Raw genomic sequence first — 20,192 nt, 5'->3', positions numbered from 1 at the left:
GGGGCTGGGCAGCAAGGCAAGGAAACTTTTAACCTGGTGTTTAGCCAGACATTTTCCACTGTTGTTCTCATTATTGCTGCTCTTCCAGCATAGCCAAGAGCTGGGAACGCTTGCCTAGACAAAGTGTCCAGTGATGCCTTTGGTCCTGTACACATGCTATGAGTCAGAAGTGGAGTAAAGAAGGTACAAACATTTGGTATTAATATAAAGATGCTTTATACTAGTTGAACCAGAATACACCTGGCACATACCTGGCTCTACCAACGAATCTGTGCTCTCAGTGTGGCACAGGAGTGGGTTTGCATCATGCTCTGCATGTTGGCGGGCAAGATAGCCACAAGACTAGATGTGAGAGCTGAAAGAGAGAAAAACCTCAGATGGTGAAGGGATGACCAGGTTTGGTGCTGGGCTTTGTGCAACATGGAACCAGAAAAATAATCTCTCAAGCTCCTCATCTAAAAAGAACTTGTGCTTGCAAGCTGTAAATAAGCAGCTTATAAATAGATGGAGGAGTGAATTCTCCTTTTTGTTTGCAGAAGGCAGCATAGTTACTTTGAGGGTGGAGTGGCTGGAGCCAAGAGCTGGTTTTGTGAGCTGGCTATTTTTAGTGTGGCTTGGTGATCTGGTTGGAAGCCCTGGGTGGGGACCTGAGCTGAGCAGAGGTAATGGGCAGCGCGGAGCAGACTTCCTGATTAACAGCTGCCAGGTTTCTGATGCTGGACCTGACTCAGTATAGCAACAAAGAGGGTGATCTTACAGCTAACAGCCTCCGCAGCTCTTGAGCCTGGCTTCCACACGCAGTGTTGAGGTGCTAGATTTGCTTGAAGCTGTGGCCAGTTAATGTAGGGATCTCTGCTGTTGAAGTACTGGGTTATAGCTGTGTGGTGCTATAGGAGCTCATGTCTGTGGGTCTTTAGCAAGAATCCTCTTAGTAGCAACTCCTGGGATGCTCCAAGGCAGGCGTGTGCAGCTCTGCAGAGTGGTTTATGAGCTCCTTTTGGCAGAAATAAACGTAGAAAATGTACAAGCTCTCGGGAGCTCCAGGAGAGCCTGCTGAGGGACTGCACGAGCACCAGCTGAAGCTCTGTGTGTCAGGGATCTAGGCAGAGAGACTAAGCTGGTCTTACAAAATGTGGGACAAGTTGGGAGCAAGGGCAGAGGGGAGACAGATGTCTGGTGTGTAAGTCCTGGTCTGGGGAGACTGGGATGACTGGCAGTCTTGGTTTGTGGAGTAAAAGGTGTGAGCCTGCAAGCTGACAGCTGCTGCTGTGTGCTGGTGGTCATGGCCAGGCAACGTACATTGAGCAATCCTTCCTGGAGGTCTTACTGTCTTCTGCCATCCCCTTTCTGCTTTAGAGGTGTGTTTGTTTCTGTCTGTGCTGTGGCTGGTTTGATGGTTGCTTCAAAAGATGGCAGTGCTTATGTCCGTCTCATTGATGCTGTTTTCCTGGTTTGCTTAACTGGCGCTTGCTCATCTTCTTGCCTCTCTGGGAGCTTTGGGAACCTCTCATGCTATCGCTTTCCATACTGCATGCTCCTGACTTGATCTGAGACGCATCTTCCATTGATAGATGTCCTTTGCATGTTTCTCCTGTGGACCCAATCTGAAAACCCTTCATCTCTTGGTTAGGACAAGCTCTCAGTATACCTTGAAATAAGATTAAAAACTGTACTTAATTCCTGGCCTCAGAGTTTGACAGCTTTCTACCGTAAGATGCCTCTGTGCTGTTGCTGGTGACACAGAAGATGCTGACGAACGCTAAACCTTTGGCCTTTAGCAGTGCATGGGTGGCAGTGCTCTTCCATGGTCTTGTTTGTTTGTCAGGTGGAGGGAGGAGTGCAAGGCAACACTTCTATCCAAACACATACTGTGCTGCTTGGTATTCATTTTCGTTACAGTCTAACCTGTTCCCTCTGTTTGGGTGGTGGTTTTAGCCTGTTGAAAAGCACTTGCACTCTCATTGAACAAACCTCCTTGCTCCGCACGTACAGGAGCGCGGAGCTGTCGTTGTTCTGAGCGTGTGTAGTGCTGTGTGGAGCCAGTTGTGGCATTTGCGGAGAGGTAAAAGATTGCAGAGCTCTGTCTAGGTAAGTTTTTGTTGTTCTTTTAGACTTTTCATGAGATGATCCCATTCAGCTCCCTTTCTGCTGCTTATTTTCTACTGTCTTACGTCCTAAATCTTCCTGGATTCAGTGGGAATTTACCCAGAAGGCTCTGATTTTGTTCGTTCTTGTTTGCAATGTTTGTCATGCCAACAGGGTGTTAGGTAATTAATGACATGCTGTGTGTTTTATCTGTTTAAAAATATTACGGAAAAAATGGCAAAAAGTTTCCAGTATAGGATGTTAGCTGAACCGCCTGAAGTTCCTGGCTCAGCCCAGACCATCCCACAAGCAGCAGTTTTTACGTGGCTGTGTTGGGGTAGATGTTTTGATTGCTGGAGTAGTTAATAGCACAGTTACTGCTATTATGTGCATCATAAACACTGGGAGAGTTCAAAAAGGAGGGCCTATTAGGGAAATAGGTGTGTGGCTTTAAATGACAGTGGGTGTACATTTGAGCAGGGCACCTTGAAACTCTGCTGGTCCTAACTCCAGGAACGCAGCTGTTAGACTAGTGCAGTCGACCTCGATACCAAGTATAAACATAAATAGGTTGATGTGCATGGGACAAGGTCCTGGAGGTGGGAGCTTTTTACGACTGGTAGAAAACCACAACTTGATGCTTGGTGTTCCCAGAATGGTGTTTCCGCATCCTATCTTGGGCTCCACTGCGGGGTGAGCTTTCCCCATAAGTAGGCTACTTCTTGGGTTGGGATTTCTTGAAATGTTTTTTTCCAGACAGTTTCATAGATCTTACTGAGATTAAAATCAACCAGAGACTGAACATGAGTTTTATTGTAACTGAATGCAAGCCAGGCTGGGGAAAGAATAAAAGGTCGCAGCTTGGGACTGCAGTTGGACACTTGTTTAACTGTATGCATCAATCCTTTTGGTTTTAAAAGGACTTCAGAGTATATTTCTGCTAAAAACATGTTTAAATGAGCTGTGCTTAGAAGAGAGTTCTCAGCAATTATGGTCTGCAGTTTGTTGTGTTAACTGGATGGGTTGTTCCCAGTGCATGTGCTTGACAGGTAACCTGGTGAGGAGGGATTCAGTCAGGTCTGTGACCTCAGCTAGGTCCGCTGTTCCCATCATAAACGGCAGGAATCCTACAGGCAACCCCAGGTATGTGACCTCTGTACCGTTCTAAGTACACTTTGTGGTTCTAAAAACTGTACACAGTTCCTCAAATACTCTTATTGGGTAATTAAGCCACTGTGCCTGTTTGTGTGCTGCAGAGAATTACAGTTTATTTAGCAATACCTGCATTAGCTTCACCATGACCAGTTTGAATTTTAACCTCAGCTGCATGTGCAGTTTTCAGCTGCAAGAGTGTGCATTTAAGGCTGACCTTCTCTTTAGGGGATCATTACAAATATGGCAGTCGTGTAGGTTGCTACTAAAATGCATGGATGATTGAGAATGGCTCTAATGCATTTCCTTTCCTGCAAAACAGCCCTCCGGCACACAAGACTTTCCCTGCAAAGCTGGAAAGATTTCTTCCTGAAGCATTGCTCAAGATGTGTAAATGACTTGTAGCCAAGGCATCAGCACAAATGATCTGGGTGATGTCCTTGGACCAAGCCATCCTTTAAGTCTCTTAGTTGCCAGATCCTATTCCTTTTGTGCCAAAACCTGTAGAGACCTCCACAAGGAAAGTTCAGCACCAGGAGTGGAAGACTAGATGAGGCTAAGGTTGTAGCATCTGACCATGTTTCTTCTAAATTACAGAATGATCAGGGATATCTGGTTTTCCAGGGCAAATTATCTGGAATATTTGCCTGAAGCCCATCAAATACACGAGCAAAAGGCCACATGTCTTGTTCCTTCCATCCACAAACTTTTGCCATTTAAAAACTGACTTTGGTTAGTCAGAGGATGAGCTCTGGTTTTAGCCTTCACTTCAGCTGTTCTTCTTGCTGTTGGTTAGAGCAGTTCTTAAGGGGCAGACAGTAAGTTGCACAATAGTAATGGTGCTGCTGCTTCCCTCCCTACACTTCTTCTGTTTGGGTCTCGCTGGCATTGGCAGGCATGCCCTCTGCAGCACCTGCGTTTACAAGCCTGCTGGATGCCTCTTCTGTGGCCATCTATTTTCGAAAACAAATCAGGTATTTTGCTTTGAAAACTAAAATGTAACTCTCCAAGGCTAGCTTTTTTGGAGGATGGATTCAGACAGAAATGGTCTTTCTAAATTATAGGTTTAAAATTACCCTCTCATTATACAACTGCTTGGCACTTCTCCAGAAAACGGAAGATGTTTGGAACCTTTTCCACTGAAACGATAATTGCCCAATGAAAACAGGATTTGGGGAAACATAAACTGACATCAAGCTACTCCTTTTTGCTATAAATTATATTGACTCTGCACTATTGCAAAATTGCTTTGGATGATATAGCCATGGAAGAATGTAGTGAGAGGCTCTACCACACTCACATGTGCAGGGAAATTGCAATGCATCCAAACAAATCTAAGCTTAGATGAGACTTTCCACTGACTTCAAACAACCCTCTGCTTTTCTTCCTCAGAGTTACGCAGGCCTCTCTTAAAAATATCTTTGAGATGCTTAACAACCAGGTGTTTCCCTTTGTGTGGCAGGATGGAAGTAACTTTTTCTTCTTCAACCTAATTTTCTGAATTTGGTTTATTTATTCCAAACTACCTTGAAAGCAATGAAGGACAGGAATGAAAAACTCCCAAGTCTGACTCTAAAAAAGAGGTAGTTATTTATGCAAGGTATCATTTTCCTGTGAAATTCTCTGTTGCAGGGTATCATTGAGTTTACTAGTATACTAGAAATAATTTAGGAAGGTGTTTTTAAGATCTGTATAACCGGATGGATGGATGTGTGTAGATAGATAAGCAGATGTCCAGCGATTTGGGAGAATGCGCTTAATGCCCAATGGATACTTTCTGTGAGCACTGGAAGTGCCGAAGTGAATCAAACAACTTTCCCGTGAACTGTGAGCGATTTCTTTGTTTGGCTCAGTTTGCCTGTCTCCTTGAGGAAGGTAGGAAAGGGTTATATTTTCCTCTGTGTAAGAGAGTAAAAGATGGATGTTAGTCAGTGAGCTTGTCAGGCTGGTAAGTGTACTGTCAAGAACTGACAACGTATGAATGGAGTTACCTTGGAGATGCAACGGAAGACCAACAACTAGACGTTGATGTTTTAATGAATGCCTGCCAAGCCAGGCAGAATGTGTGAAAACAGTGTGGCTGGACCTTAAAACGAAGGACTGAGGTGCTGGGATGTGGGAGGAACTCGGTGGAGCAGGAGAGATGGTGTAAAGCCACACCTGAAGTCCATCTGGGGCTCTGAGCCCAGAGAAGCTGTTTAGAAACATTTTTTCCTGGGTGGCTTGTGTGCAGTCACTAAGCAAACCATTGGCAGGACCAAGAGAAGGGGCAGCCTTAGGGCATTGGGTTGTGCCCTGATAAGTCTATCAATAGCCTGCTGCAAGCATTCACAGAAAACAAAATTACGTAAATGCTAAGAGTAGGGGATCTCAGGTAATGGTATGTGCCCTAAATAACCCCACTTAAAATGAAAACAAGCTGATTTCCTGTGCTCTTACCTGAAGTGAATCCTCTGTGCAGTCCCTGCTTTATACTATAACTCCCTAGGCTGGCTCTAGGTAAGTTTGAGATGCCTGTGAATCGGTAACCCATGTATGCATTCAGTAACACAATGTCAGTTTTACTTCCATTGAATGAGCTGAGGTAGAGGGAAGATGACTCCGTGTCTGTAGACTTGTGTAGCTGCTGCATTATTTGCTGGGACATGGATTGCATCCGATGGCACAGAGGGCTGAGTGCTCAGTTCTAAAGTGGAGGCTCTGGCTTTGTTCTTCCCCGCCACTTTCTGCAAATGCAACAAGGACTTGGTCTTATTGATATCTGCAGAGTCTGCCTCTTTACTTCCTAGTATTGCCAATAATCTGGGGTAGTTCCTTCTGTGGCAGGAACACGCGTGGGGCCAGAGGAGCACTGTTGTTTGAGGTGAATTATTTTCAGTCCTTCAGCTCAGCAGCAAGCAGTTCACCTGAGCCCTTTCTCTTCTCCTGAAATGAGCTCCTTGGGGCTCAGTGGGTGGGCTGGCAAGAGTACTTCATTGCTGTGTTTTTGAACCTTACTTTCTCTGGAGTGGTCTGCTGGTCATAAGGCCAATACTGATCTCAAGTGTTCTCTGAGAGACTGCTCTTCTCTGTGATAGCGTGGTGAATTAACCTCTTTACACAGTGAGCTTGTGATTTCTGTTTGTAAGAAAATAGTTAAAACATGTTTGTTTTGTAATCTCTTCCTATCCCTCTACCTTGAGGATTTTTCCCGTAGTTGCAGTGTTGCCTTCAGGAGAGCCTATGTTTGTGACTGTGGGAAATGTGCTGTCTGCTGTGTGGGAGTCTGTAGTATTTAGAGTCTTGCAGCCCAGGTTGTAACTGACTCCCAGCAAGGAAAGCTACCCAAATTTGAGACAACTGGAGTCCTGTTTCCTCTATAAGGCATGGAAAGGAGTGGAGTGGGACTCCCTGGCTCCCTGTCCGTATATCCTGTCCCACTCTGGACCAGGTCAGCCAGTGCAAGTGGAACTCTTGTTTCCGATTGCTATGCCATAAGGTTACCATCTTGCAGTGTCTTGTTAAGGACTGAAGCCATGCACGCTTGCTTTCTTATGGGCTTGAGTGGACATAAGGACTGCCATTACAGAAAGGTCTAGCAGGTCAGTCCAGCTTGTTGATGAGTGCCATCAAAAAAGTAGCATCAACATCAAAATACTTTCCATGGAAGCTCAGAGAGGTTGGAAAAATATTTTGCCTCACGAGAGGATAATTGCAAATATTTGTATATAACAGCCTGTAATGTCGGAAGTTATAGGTGCCTGCTTGTCTGTGCCAGTGGGAGGAAGAGCATCTGGTGTATCAGTGTGCTTTCCTGAGTGTACGAGAGCATTCGTGCCGGCAGGGACTTCAGACACGGGAGTAAGACCAAAGAGTGTCTGCCTGTCTGGCCATGAGCATGCTGGAGCCTTCTTCAGAAACCAGGACCTGACAGATAAGCTCTGCTGCACAAAACCCAACAGCATTAGTGTTGTTGCCAAATATAACTTCCAGCGATCTTCCGAACTGTTTCTCATTAGCTGTCCTAGCTGTGTCACTGCTGCTGACAGGAACTGGCCTTCACAACCTGCTCTGTCAACACACTTTCCAGAGCTCAGCTTGGACAGTGGCTGTGGCTCTGCTGCTGCGAGTCTCCTGGGTTGGATCTGGGTCTGTCCCTAGGAAAGAATTACAAAACAGAAGGGTCAGATCATCACTGTTTGTTTATGGTGGTTTCGGGAAACGCGGGAGCAGCGTTACAGCTCGGATCTTTCCATTGAAGCTCGCGGATTCTCTGTGGAGAACCTGTCTCCTCTGCACTGCAGTAGCACTGATCTTAGTCCAGAAACAATTCGGGTTTTTCTGGCTGCACTTTGGAGAATTTGATTAGGTCTAATGGAATTTTGAAGAGGAAAAACAAAAGTAGCTAAGAGCCTGAGGTTTGAGAAGTTGGCTGTTGCCCAGTGGGTGGAATTCTGAATGGAAAAATCCTGTGGATTTCTGCTATGCAGAGCTAGTTGTCCAGACCTATTGCACGACCTCATGTCAGTTAAGTACTACCTAAAAACTACAGAATGGTTGCCACTAAATGCTCATATTCAGTTGCATTTTATAGGTTCAAGATTGCCTGTAACCCAAGAAAGAAAGAAATGTGAATACTGGATTGCTTGTATTAATTTCCATGAGCAAAGCTTTCAGAGTTTTATTAGCTACCTGTTTCGCAAGTGCTTTGGATAACTTTAATAATATGATAAAACAGCCATGCTCTCATAAGCCAGAGGTTGTAAGACAGTTGCAAAAGGAAAGCTGGTTTAGGGTGAGTACTGGAGGTTCTCAGGTACCTGAACGTGTGGTGCAGAGCACAGCTGAAGGGGGCTGTACTATTTTGTTGTAGGCATCTGTTGAACCCATACTTGTAAAAGTGAGGGGAAATCTAGGAGCAGAAGAAATATGAAAAAGAATAAGCTTGAATGCTGTTCTGTTTCCTGGATCCTGTCTATAATTCATCTGAATCTGTGCTGGAGCGGTGTTGCACACATCTGAAAGGAACTCCCTAACGTTCATCATCTTGCCAGGATGTGCTGAGTCCCTGGCTCCAGCGTCCGAAGGCACTGGGCTCCAGCCTGAACCCTTCCATCCCTGCCCCTGCACTTCTGCTGTGGCCAGGCTGCGAGGGAGAGTGCCACCTGCTGTTGCCTGCTGGGCTTTGGTCAGCACAGCTGCCTCTGCAAGGCGGGAGCTCTGTCTGTGCATCTTTCCAGCACAACGTTGTAAAACTCAATTTCTCTTGGTGCTGGGGTGCTGTACGCTTTGCATTTTTGTTGGGCTGGCAGAAATTCATGAGAGTGAGTGAGGCATCAAGTGCTTTGTGGTGCTGTTTAGGAGAGATTTGCTTCCTAGTGATTGCTTATTTACTTATTTAAATTAAATTCAAATGATGGTTTTGGAGACTGAAACTACCCGAGCCTGTGTCCTGTGGAAGCCCACTGATGCAATAAACTGCACTTATGAAGATTTCCCATCTGAAAGTGTGACAAGTGCACTAAATTTTGCAAGGAGCCTGGTTGGAAGGAGATGCTCTTGTCCTTCCTGCCAGGTTGTCTGCACTGGGATCAGAGAGTAGTGGATCATGGGAATGTGCAGAGAGCAGCATTCTTCTCCTGCTCTCCGTATGGAGATGGCCATTATGGGTCCCACGGGGAAGGTGACTGAAGCGCTGCTGTTAGCCAGGTCATGTTTGCATGAAGTGCTGGGGGAAGGACCTCATGCAAAACCCCTGACCAAACTTGTGTCCCCTTCCAGAGATGCACTTGATGCTGCCAGCGTGCTTTATAACAGAGTTGATGAGGGCGTTCACCGACTGGTGATGCTGTCGAACAAACGCATCCAGGAACTGGAGCTGGTGATGGACTTTGAGAAAGTGGAAGAATGTTTTAAGGAGGTAAGGCCTGTTTGTGACTTGCAGTGACTGCTTGCTGCCACCCTCTGACTGTACCTTCTACAGCAGGTCCTGGGCCTGTTGATCTCTCTTGTGAAGGTGTGAATGATGCCTGTAGACCCTTAAAAAGAACAACTGAACTTAAGAATTTGGGATAGATTTTTCAGATGTGCTGAGAACCAAGCCACTGTTTTGTCTAGTATCTCTTGATGCCAAGTAAAAGGCTCCTGGCTGCTCTCTAGGTGTGGATCAGTCAAACCCCATCAACATCTGTGATGCTTTTTTGAGCTTAAAGACCACAGTGTAGTGGCTTGTTGGTTGGCAGTACGCTTGCAGGTGGGGTCTCTTCTCACATTAGTCAGCAAAAGGACCCAGCAAGACTGTCAAGGAGCCATTCTTCATGCTCTGCCTTGAGAAGCAGCAGAGTGATGGCAACAAGCTGATGATGAGTCCGTGTGTCCCCTCTGGTTTGTAGATACTGCAGGGTTTGCTTATATCCTGCTGCTGAATGAACTGCATGTCGCATACCCCATGCTAGCTGCCCATCCCTGCTGTGCACTCTGTTTATATTCCTGTGCAGTGCTCAGGTCCCTGCTATCTGATAAGCCCCAGGCACACTCCTTCTCTGGGTGCAGCCCTATATACAGTCTCCAGGCAGGGGAGCAGCCTCTTGTCCTTAGTCCAAAAGCCATGCTCAACCCCCCACCACTTCTGTGGGAGCTTAAAATTCCCTTCATGTGGTGCTCGTTGAGGCTCTTTACAGCTGTGTGATAACTGAGGCAAACAGGCACTGGTTTTCAGAAAGACCTTTGCAACGTGCAGCTGTGTAGGTAGAGAACCTTAGAAAGCCATAAAGTAGCTCAGGCTGTCTGAGCATCCTACAAGATCTGATCAGTTCTGTCAGTGTTGCGGATTCCAGGTGTGCTCTCTAAGCCTGAACTCAGCCTCGAGATTATGGAGTTGTGAGTCTTCTTTGCTGTAACTTGTCAACAATGAGAAATTTCATGTATCACTTATTACACTGCGTGTGTGAAGGGTTGTGTGCTGTTTGGAGGTCACCTTAGGAATCTGCATCCTTAAAGATCAGGACTAGGACCATTGCTCTTCTAGGATTCTGAGCTCTTCTCTGGAGAACTGAGGTTTGCAGAGGAGCTGTAGCTTACCTGTTGTTTTCACAGGTCAAGGTGGATCCAAGAGTTTTAATGACTTCCTATTTGAAGGTAGACACTTGGGCGCCATGCACTATGTGCTAAGGACAAGAAGGGTGATGCAAGAACGTAGTAAAGACTCTCTTAAACACACAGGTTCCTAATACCAAACAGAAATGAAAAAAAAATATGAAGGCAGGCTCTGCAACCTGTCCCTGCTTTAATCTAAACTTTTTTAAATTGAATTGAGCAAAACTGACTGACTGCTCCCAGCTTACTTTGCTTGCAGCTCACCATTGCTGGCAGCAGCTGCTTCTGCTTTTAAGCCTGCCCAGGACCTCTGGGCAGCAGCAGTATGGGTCACAACCTGGGAACACACCCCCATCTTCTCCTCTTGCCAGTGGGCTTCTTCCATGGACACGAAGCCTCTCTCGGTCCAGAAGATTGAGTTTGTCCTTGTCTGTGGGGTTGAGTTGGGATATAGATTTAGATGATACAGGAAAATAGGATGCATGGGTATTAGGAAACATTTAGCCTGTCCCTTCCCTCAGGTGCAGCTATGCCTGAAGTGTTGTTGACAAGTTTACTAGCCTGTTTTAAAAACCCACTGTTGATGGAAATGGTGTGTTACCCTGCCTGGCCTCTTGTGTCTGCTTTGCTTTTAGGAGGCTGCTGTTAGTTCATCCTCTGCCCACGTTTGAGAATATAGGCTTATAACTGCGGCAGTGGTTGGGCTCTGTCAAGGAACTTGCAGTTACTGCATGGCTTTGTGGCAATCTGCCTTCAGCAAGCCGGTAGCTGAGAGTCCCAGAGAACTGTGAAACACTGCAGATAGGGAGAATCCATCAGTACGTTCACTGACATAGCTCATGTCCTGCCAGTGAGAAAAGGGAAGCGGTGTAGGAAATCTGGCAGCAGGGAGATTTTATCCCATTTGGAGGTAACAATAATAGGAATATCAGGGCAGCCTGCAGATTGCGGAGCTTGTGTTAAGCCATGGCTCACCTGAAACAGAGCCCAAGCAGCTACTTGCCCTGTTTATGCCTAAGGCTAGTGAGCAATAGCAGAGCTTTGCTATTACTCAGTGACCTGAAGTGGAAAAACTCCTAGGAGGAGGCTCTGGCTGAAATGCCAGAGGGGGAAGAAGTGTACATGCGCGTTCTTTCCAGTATTGAAGTGACCAGCATTATGAGAGCAATTCCTTGCTCTTTCCACGTAAAGGCCTACCTTGGTGAGTAGCACAGGGTGACTAATAGTGGAGCTTTTCCCTTTTCTCCTAGGTCAGCAGTTGGATCATGAATGTTGGCAGAAAACGGCTAAAGGAAACGATCAACCTGGACGATTCTTTGGAGATGCTGCTTCAAGCACAAAAGCAGTTCAGGGAATTTGATCTTGTTGCCAGTGTAAGTGTTGTCTGATTGGAAAAACATATTCTTCAGAGTCTGAGCTGGCAGCATGCGTGCCTTGTACATGCTCAGCCAAACCCTTGATGCTAAGATGGCATTGGTAGAGGGTTCATCACCAAGGTGTGTGTCGTTCACTTACATTACTTGGCTTCCCTGCTCTCCTTTTGTAGACAGAGCCACCACCTCAACCCCTCAGTAGATCTGCCAGTCTTGAGGACAATAACTACTGTGATAAAAGATAGTTTTGTTTTGGTTTTTTTTTTTTGTTTTGTTGTTGTTAATTCCTCAACGTGCTTTTACCACTTATACTTTTTTATCCTAATTGACCCTGTGGCCTTACTGTATAGGTCTTTACAAGCTGCTATGTGGCTCATGTAAATCATAACAGAGGTCAAGACTCCAGAATTCTGCTGTAAACAAGTACACTCCTGCTCACCTTAAAAACAGGTCCAATTAGTCCTAGCTGTTAATGACCTTGAATACTATATACTATCTACTATCCATGTCAGGTCTCTGTCCTCATACACAATTGCATTTTGCTTTCAGGAATATTGCAGAAGGGGGCAGGAAGGACTAAAGAAGATGGATCGATGGGAAGACTTCTCCTCTGTGGATGTACATTCTTACAGGGTAAAGCTGCAGACCTACAAAGATCAACTGGAAGAGTTTTGCACTCAACTGGATGAAAACAGGCATCGAATCTGTGAGATGGTCAGGCTGTATGAATTCTTTGACAAGGTAAGACAAAGCATCTGCTATGCAGGAGAGTGTAAAAAGCCTACTTGGACTCAGTCCAGAGCTTGATTGTTTATGAAAGACATGAAATGTAGTGTGTGCACCAACAAGGAGCTGGATCAATGACCTGCAAAAGCCCCCTCATGCTCATGTGTCTGGAGTGATTTTTCAAGTCAGTATGTGGAAAAAGGGCTGGGTGTGTATTAACAGATGCAGACATTTTCTTGAACAATAGAGGTCTTCAACATCTGGGCTGTAGCTTGTAGGCCCCTTGTGGCCGTAGCGGTAGAAGGATTGTGGCAGTGCTTGAACATCAAGAACGAAGAGATTGGATGCTTGTGTCCAGTCTTGGCCACCAGGCCAGAGTAGGCTGCCTGCATTTTGTTCATACTGTATCCTTACATGCTGGAGAATTCAGCCCGTTGATGACACATCAGGAGTAGCACCTTGCTATTCACACCTAAATATAGCCCAGCTCCTCTCTTGTGGAGGCCTGTGTGAGGAAATGGAGCACCAGAACGGGGTGCTGAGAAGTGTGGCTGAGGGACCCAGGGACCGACTTGGCACAGGCATCTGGGAAGCAGGAGGTGAGGATGTGTGTGGTGACTGTGCCAAGTGCCTGGCCTTCTCTTTAATGCAAATGCAGGCATTCAGCTAACCTGCAGTTGGATTTGGTGTCCTTTAATTTCTAAAGTTGCAGATGAATAAACAGTAGGATTTTCTACGTGCATTTTAAAATACAGCTTTGGTAAGCACGGAAGGCCAGGGAGCCTGTGCTGCATTTATTCCACACTTGTACAAACATTGGGTATTGAAGTTCTCAAATTCCAGGAAGAACAGACGCTAAAAGTTAAGCTGTACCAGATGTAGGTGCCACTTAGTTGCTGTCTCAGAGCTGCCTTGGCAGCCAGAAGTGCTCAGAGGGGGGAGGAAATTCAGCTAAACATGAAAACATCGAGAAGCATCCTGTGCGAGGGAGGAAAGTGGAGAAGGCAGCCCAGAACGCTGCTGTCAGAACATGTGAGGATGGAGTTTATTTGGTGATGCTCGGCAGATCTACTCCCGCTCAGCTGTGCAGCTTGCTGTGCAGGTGTGGGACCCTCTCACTGTGGGAATGTGTCATTATTTTTTTCCCCAATGGAAAGGAGGGCAGTCTGTGCTGTAGGAGAACGGCGAGAACCTGTGCTCTGCGCACGCACTGAGCATAGACATTCAGGGGCTGCTCTGGTCCCTGAACATCTGTCACTATCTTAAGGGGGATCTTGGGAAGGATGCGTTTTGTCATATTTCTTTGGATAAGCTGAGGCACACAGAGGTGCTGAGCCTGGCATCTTGGCAAGTCTGTGCCAAGCCAAACACCAGTCCTGTATGAACCTACCCAGCCAGAACTGGAGATCTCTGGAGTACAGTCGTGGACTGTGGCACCTTCATGGCTGCTCCATCCTGTGTCCAGGCATGGACACTACATCGTGGTGGTAGCTCTTGGGCTGCCAGGGTAGTCAGACATGACTCAACAGCAATGGGTGTTCTTCCACAGCTTCAAAGCCTTTCAAAGCTTGGGCCATTCCCAGGGGCACAAATATTACACAGACCCCAAAGATGGCCCATTTCTTTTCTCAGGGTGTCAGCACTGCTCATACAGCTGCTTTTTTTTTGTGGATGACAGTTGGGAATGTAGTCCTTGGTGGCGGCAGCAGCAGCATCCCTCTTAGTTGTGCCTTTCAGCCCTGGTGAAAACTGAATGATAGAGGCACAGTGTGTTTGCACACTGCTTTGGTGTGGAGGAGAGGTATCTCGTTTAGTGAGGGAGGAGGATTTTGATGTTGCTGGTTTCAGTAGAACTATAAACAATGCTGGGAAAATACAATGTGTCTTGTGAACCAGTGGCCAATCGAAACCAGGGGTGTGGAGGGGATACATCCTGCAGCTGTAGGATGAGCGTGGAAATTGCTGCGCGGCATGAAAGTTCTTTCAGTGCTGATTATTTTGATCTTGATCTCTAGAATGCTTTCTGCCTTCCCAAAGCAAAGTCAGTGGTATGGTCTGGGGGGGGCGGGGGGAGCAGAAGACTTTATCTAAACTGATTTCACTCTTCTGATCCTGAGCTGCAGTGATCCTGTCAGTGTCTGCCTAAGCCCCTTCTCTTCTCTAATATCTGAGGGGATCAACAGCAGGAGTCTAAACTAAGCAATGTCCTTGATTTTCCTTCTTGTAAAAAGCCTGGAGTGTGCCAGACCCCAGGATTTGGGGAAGGAGCCTGCAGATGCGTAAGCAATGTACGCTATGGTAATGAGCTGGCAAGCTCAGATGTCTCCAGACATCTTGGTGTGCGCCAGGGGAGTGGAGCCCCCACCACGAGGCTCATGGTATTCATCCCTTGCGTACCTCACTGTCTGCTAGGAATGGGAGGCTCTGTTCTGCTGGCCCTTCTTCTGCATGTGGTGGGCAATGTTTTGTAGGGTGCTGGCCGTGGCTGCTGGACAGGCTGTGGGACAGGACAGCAAAAACCCATATGGTCCATCAAGATGCTGTACTGTGTTTTTTCACTGCTTGGCAGTTCCTGACGGTCTGTCAGAGCTCCCTGTGATGAGGCAGGCTGAGCTGGGCCAGACCACATGGAGCTTGCACATGGGTTGGCAGGGTTCCCTTCCCAAAGCCACGACTGGTGCCAAGCTGGATGTTTCCATTTGTCCCCACTTCCTTTGTGGCAGGAGCTCCTGGTGCCTGACAAGGGCTGGATGATGGCTGGGCTGAAGCAGGAGGAGTGGTGAAGGAAGCTGCCTTCCCCATCTCTGACTGCTGGTGGGGGATTGTTTTTCAGTACTGCAAACTCGGTGCGGGCACACTCTGGGACCTGCCATCTTCCTGTGGCTTCAAGCCTGGTCTGGCCGTTGTCCCTTATTTACTCACTTCCAAGGCTGTGATGGGGTCTGGCACCACACAGTGCTTTGGGGGAGAACTGGGAAGCTGAGCAAGCAAGGGTGTACATTGTACAACAAGCACTGATGTCTGCTTTGTTCTGGGGCGCCTGCAAGGGCGGTCGCCAGTACCCTTCTCTCACTGCCTGTCCTGGCGTCACAGGAACACTGCCACAGGCACGCTGTCGTTACCAGAAGGAGCTAGAGCAGCTCTCCTTCTCCTTGGTTATCTTATTAGCCTTCACATTTTCTTTTACTGTCTTGAGCTTTCTCTGGGTGAAATTATTTCCCAGGTCACTCTTGCATCCCCTGGTCTCTACGTGCTCTTGACTTTACCATGGGCAAAGTGCCCAGCTGCCTGTGTCCATGGGCTTGAAATGGCTCACATGAGCTGTGTGCCCTGTCAGGACCACAGCTGCCTAACTCACAGTGGGGTGTGTAACGAGCCAGAGCACCCAGCACGGTCTCTCCTGGCCCTGGGATGACAACCAGTCCTGCAGAAGGTTGGTAGCGAAGGTGCACTTGCTGGCAAAAGTCACTCTGGAAGAAAGTACTGACCCAACCAGAAAGGGCAGAGTCCCATCACACTGGCTCAGCACCTGCAGACCCTGTGGTGGTGTGATGCCCAGAGCCTCACAGCTCAGCTGCCTGTATCATTACAGGAGGGCCTGAGGCGGCCCCAGGATCTTTCCTGTTTGTCAGGATGTTGTGCAAGATGCTGCCTCTTCTGGTGCTCAGGGAAAGTATGGGCATTGCTCTGCCGTGGCCTGGGAGCCTGTTGCAGCTTGGGACCTTGCCTTGCATTTGCTTTCTGAGGGACGCCATTTGGAGGCCTGGTGCTCAGGATTGTTGGGGTGAGGCTGGTCAAGAAATGGTAGCGTTGCCCTTGCTGGGATTTTCTTTGGGCTCTGCTCCCTGAGCTGTTCCTTCCGTGGCATTCTCTGGCTGCTGCCCTTGGATCCCTTCTCTCAAAGGACCCGTGGTGCCTGTGCTGATTTTGGTTCCTCAGTAGTGATCTCCAGACATCCTTGGCTTCTCTCTGCTCTGTGCAAGGAGCTGCTGCTTCCGAGCTCTGCTTGGAGCAGGCAGAACGTTTCCCAGCCCCTCTCCATCTGTGTTGACATCTCTCCCGGAGTGGGTTACTTGCACTCACGTGTGGATCTGCCCCCACGGCGGGTTCTCCTCCACTCTTCTCCTCCTCCTCCCCCTCTCTTCCTCAAACACTTTGTTCTTTGTGGCTTAGAAAACAAAGCCTTTGGCAAGTGAAGGAGGTGCCTGCCCTTCCTGGGGGAGGGCCAGCTGGCCTGCATTTGATTATGGCAGCGCCTCCTCATCCCTCCCTATTGTCCTTGCTGCTGTAGGAATGCCAGCCTTTTTGCGCTCCATCCCCTGAACAAGTGTTGCTGCCTCTGGGGCCCAAAGAGGGGCTGGGGCCCTTCTTCCCATCCGTCCAGGCCCCGCTGGCAGGAGAGCCTCTCTGCACGTCTCCATGCACCTTCCCTCGGAGCTGGAAGCGCCCGTCCTGACTCCGGCAGCAGACAGACACAGCAAACCCGCTTGTGAGTACCAAGGGTCCGGCGCGCCCCGGCTGACGGGTGAGTTGTGTTGAGATTGTTTGGAAACAGTGTAGAGAAGGCTTTTCACTAGGTTGCTTCTGCGCATCTGTATGCATCCAGCATGAATCGGAGCGCTTTATGTGCATCTTTTGTGCACTCAGACAGAGCCCTGGGGACTGTGTGCATCTTTGCACGGTCCCTCTGAATGCCAGGGTTGTGCTGTTGGTAGCACAGTGGTGCCGGTCCCTCTTACTAGAGGATATTGCATGATCCTTTCAGTGGGTGTAATTTAACTGCATCTGGAAGTTGTTGCTGGGGTTGCCTGCATACAGACTAGCTGGATGTACCACAGGGCAGGTGGTACCTCTCAATCTGCCTGGACTTCTCTTGAAGGTTGTGGAGAGCACAAGAGGGGGCTGCTCTCCTAGACTGCTTTGCTGGGCTACTGTCCTGTGAGTGACTGAGACCTGCTGGCACAGCCTTCCCCACTTCAAGAGAGAGATCTGATCTCAGAAGTGACAGCAGAAATCCAGAGAATGATAAGTTATCCGACTTCCACAGCTGTCATTACCTCTCACTTCTCTCCAAAAGATTTAGAAGAGTGACGTGCTGATATCTTGTTTTCTGCTGTGCTTGATTTCTGATAGTGTACCAGACAATATTGTAGATGATGGTTTGGGGGGGGGCAGGGTGGGGTGGAATTAAGTCCCCTTCAGGCAATAAATTATTGATGTTTCTTTTTGCTTAGCCTTTGGTGAGGAAAGAATGCTGATCTATGGGAATCTGGAAAGAATCTTGGTGGCTGTGACCTAGAAGTGTGATTTTCCTATCACAGGCTGTTTTGCCCAGGTTGAAAGTTAATTTTACTGAAAGGACATAATGAGGGTTGTAGAGCACTGGCACAGGTTGCCCAGAGAGGTGGTGGATGCCCCATCCCTGGAAACGTTCAAGGCCAGGTTGGACGGGGCTCTGAGCAACCTGATCTGGTTGGAGATGTCCCTGCTCCTTGCAGGGGAGGTTGGACTAGATGACCTTTGAAAGTCCTTTCCAACCCAAACCATTCTGTGATCTACGATTCCCTGCTCTAGGAATGTGCTTGAAGGAGAAGTGGTGAATAGAATATAGCACTGAAGTGGAAAAAGAGGCATTTGATGTGTCATTACTGCAGCGTACTTATTATGAACAGACATGCAGTTCACCACGCCACAATGCTCGTCTCTTACTAGCAGTCCTGTGCAGGTCAGAATTTGGCTTTGCCCGCCAGCATATCTTAGCACCTGAGACTTTTGCTGTGGCTTATATTTAAGACTCTGGGAGAGGCTTAACACACGACTCTCTCTCTCTCCCCCCCCCCCTCTCTCCCCCTCTCCCTCTCCCTCCCTCCCTCCCTCCCTCCCTCCCCCTCTCTCTCTCCCTTTCCCCCCCCTCCCTCTCTCTCTCTCTTCCCCCCCCCGCCCCCCCTTTTCTGGGGACTGCTGAAATTCTCAAACAGCAGCTTTCATCTATTACTGGTGCAAGTACTGAAGATGATGGAGGAAGATCCAAGTAGCACAACAGAGAGGAATATATACCGTGCCTTCCTGATGCTCTAAAACAGTTTTAGGGGAAGTATTGTCTGGCAGCAGTATTGTCTGACAGCAGCTGTCTCATCTCTCTGTCTCTTCTCCCTCTCCTTCCCCAGTTACACTTGTAAAGTCATGCCCCTAGACAGACATCTAGTCTGACTCGCTCTCCCATTTCAGGGGTGTCCTTTTTCATACACAGCCTGAAGCAGTTGGGGAGAATGAGCCTAAAGATTGGAAAATCGATCCTCTGGCAGAGTTTGTGCAAGGTTAATGTGTGAAATCTTCCCCTTCTCCTTACTGCCAGGTTTCTGCTGGACAAGTCTTCTTGCAAGGTTAATAAGCCTCTAATGTTTACTTTCCCATCAAAGAGTATTTATGTATCAGAAAGTTTCTGCTTTGCCTCAGAGTTTGAGATAGCCCTCTCGACAAACAAGAAATCCTGACCATTTAAATCTGATCTGCTACAGCTTACAGCTCCCACATATTTTTCTGTCTTGCAAAATTAGCGATTTGGAAACTGTTTGGTCTAATTAATTCTCCAGTAACTCACTGCTGCATCTACGAGTGCCCAGGCTATTTTCTCCTGTGTTTCATCAGTGACTTTATTGCCAAATTGGCATCACAGCAGTGCCCCTAGCTCCGGGCAAGCTCTGCAGCCATAGGTGAATGCTAAGTGGTAGTTAGCAGCAGTGCTTGGTGCTCCTTTCTGGTTGCACAACACTGGTGTGAGACTCGTGGGTAAGTTTGTCCCTCAGTGTTACAGGGCAGCAATGAATTAATCGGGGTTTTTCATGTGCTAAATTCAAGTACAATTTGCAGTTGAAGGTGAGGGGTTCTTGGGTTGAGATGCTTTTGAGCACCTCCCCCAGCACCTCAGGCACTGCTTTAGTGCCGCAGGAGGTCTGTGTGATGTTTGTGGCTTGTGCAGGGGTCAAGCCTTGATCTGGCTGGCTGGGGTCCTTCTCACTCCTACTGTGCTGGCTGGATTCTCCCCCTCACTGGAGAGCGTGGCAGGAAGAAGAGGCTGGGGGATACTATACCGGGACAGTACAAAGCATCTTTTGGGGATGGAGGCTGCTCCCCCTTCAGCTGCCTTCCCTGACCCTAGGAGTGCCAAGATGCTTTCCCACTGCTGTTTTTGTAGGGGGGCAAAGGTTGACACAGTGAAAGCATCTGCTACTTCATCCTTGATCACCAGATTACCTTTGAGTAAATATACCTCTGCGTCCTTGGCTGCCCATGAGTATAAACTGACAGTTGTCTGAAAGTTTGGGGCTCCCCCTCTGAGTCGAGTGTGATCAAATCTCCTGCAGGATCGTAACACTGGTAGCCAGTGTCTAGTGGCAGGGAAGTAGCGTTTCCTCCCAGCAAGTTTAGAGATTTCCCAGCTTGTGTTGCAGCTATGCTCATTGCACTTGAGATGTAAGGTCTAATGCTAGAAGAGGTCTTTCCTCAGCTGACTCCAGCCTTGTGTATATGTAAAAAATGTTGGATTTAAGTGCCTCCCCCCCCCCCCCCCCACTCTGAACTTGGGGTAGGAGTTGTATAGGGTGACAGATTTTCTGAATGTTTTGTGTGCTGGCATCCATCTGGATTCTCGGATCCTCCTGGAGACTGGCATTCCCTTCAGTCACTGGAGTTAAATAGATCTGTTGTAGCAATCTGGACATGAAGCTCCCCTCAGCGTACAGATGGGGCTGAAGCTCACAATGGCTGCCATCTGCATATCAA

At 47.8% G+C, this 20,192-nt stretch overlaps 1 protein-coding gene across 4 annotated transcripts in view; it reads left to right on the top strand.

The window, feature by feature from the left end:
- PLEKHG4 (pleckstrin homology and RhoGEF domain containing G4) overlaps positions 1 to 20,192 on the top strand; it is an 87,770-nt gene that overhangs the window by 48,266 nt on the left and 19,312 nt on the right. For all 4 annotated transcript variants that reach the window (XM_086758190.1, XM_086758187.1, XM_086758191.1 and 1 more), the window contains exons 11-13: positions 8,998 to 9,136; positions 11,562 to 11,684; positions 12,234 to 12,425. In XM_086758190.1, coding sequence (XP_086614316.1) covers positions 8,998 to 9,136; positions 11,562 to 11,684; positions 12,234 to 12,425 — 454 coding nt within the window. The remainder of the gene's footprint in view (positions 1 to 8,997; positions 9,137 to 11,561; positions 11,685 to 12,233; positions 12,426 to 20,192) is intronic.

The sequence above is a fragment of the Chlamydotis macqueenii genome, chromosome 13, assembly GCF_036417535.1.
Source record: "Chlamydotis macqueenii isolate bChlMac1 chromosome 13, bChlMac1.mat, whole genome shotgun sequence".
NCBI lineage: Eukaryota > Metazoa > Chordata > Aves > Otidiformes > Otididae > Chlamydotis > Chlamydotis macqueenii.
Note: the sequence above shows the minus strand (reverse complement) of the source record. Positions and strands in the feature narration are given on the sequence as shown.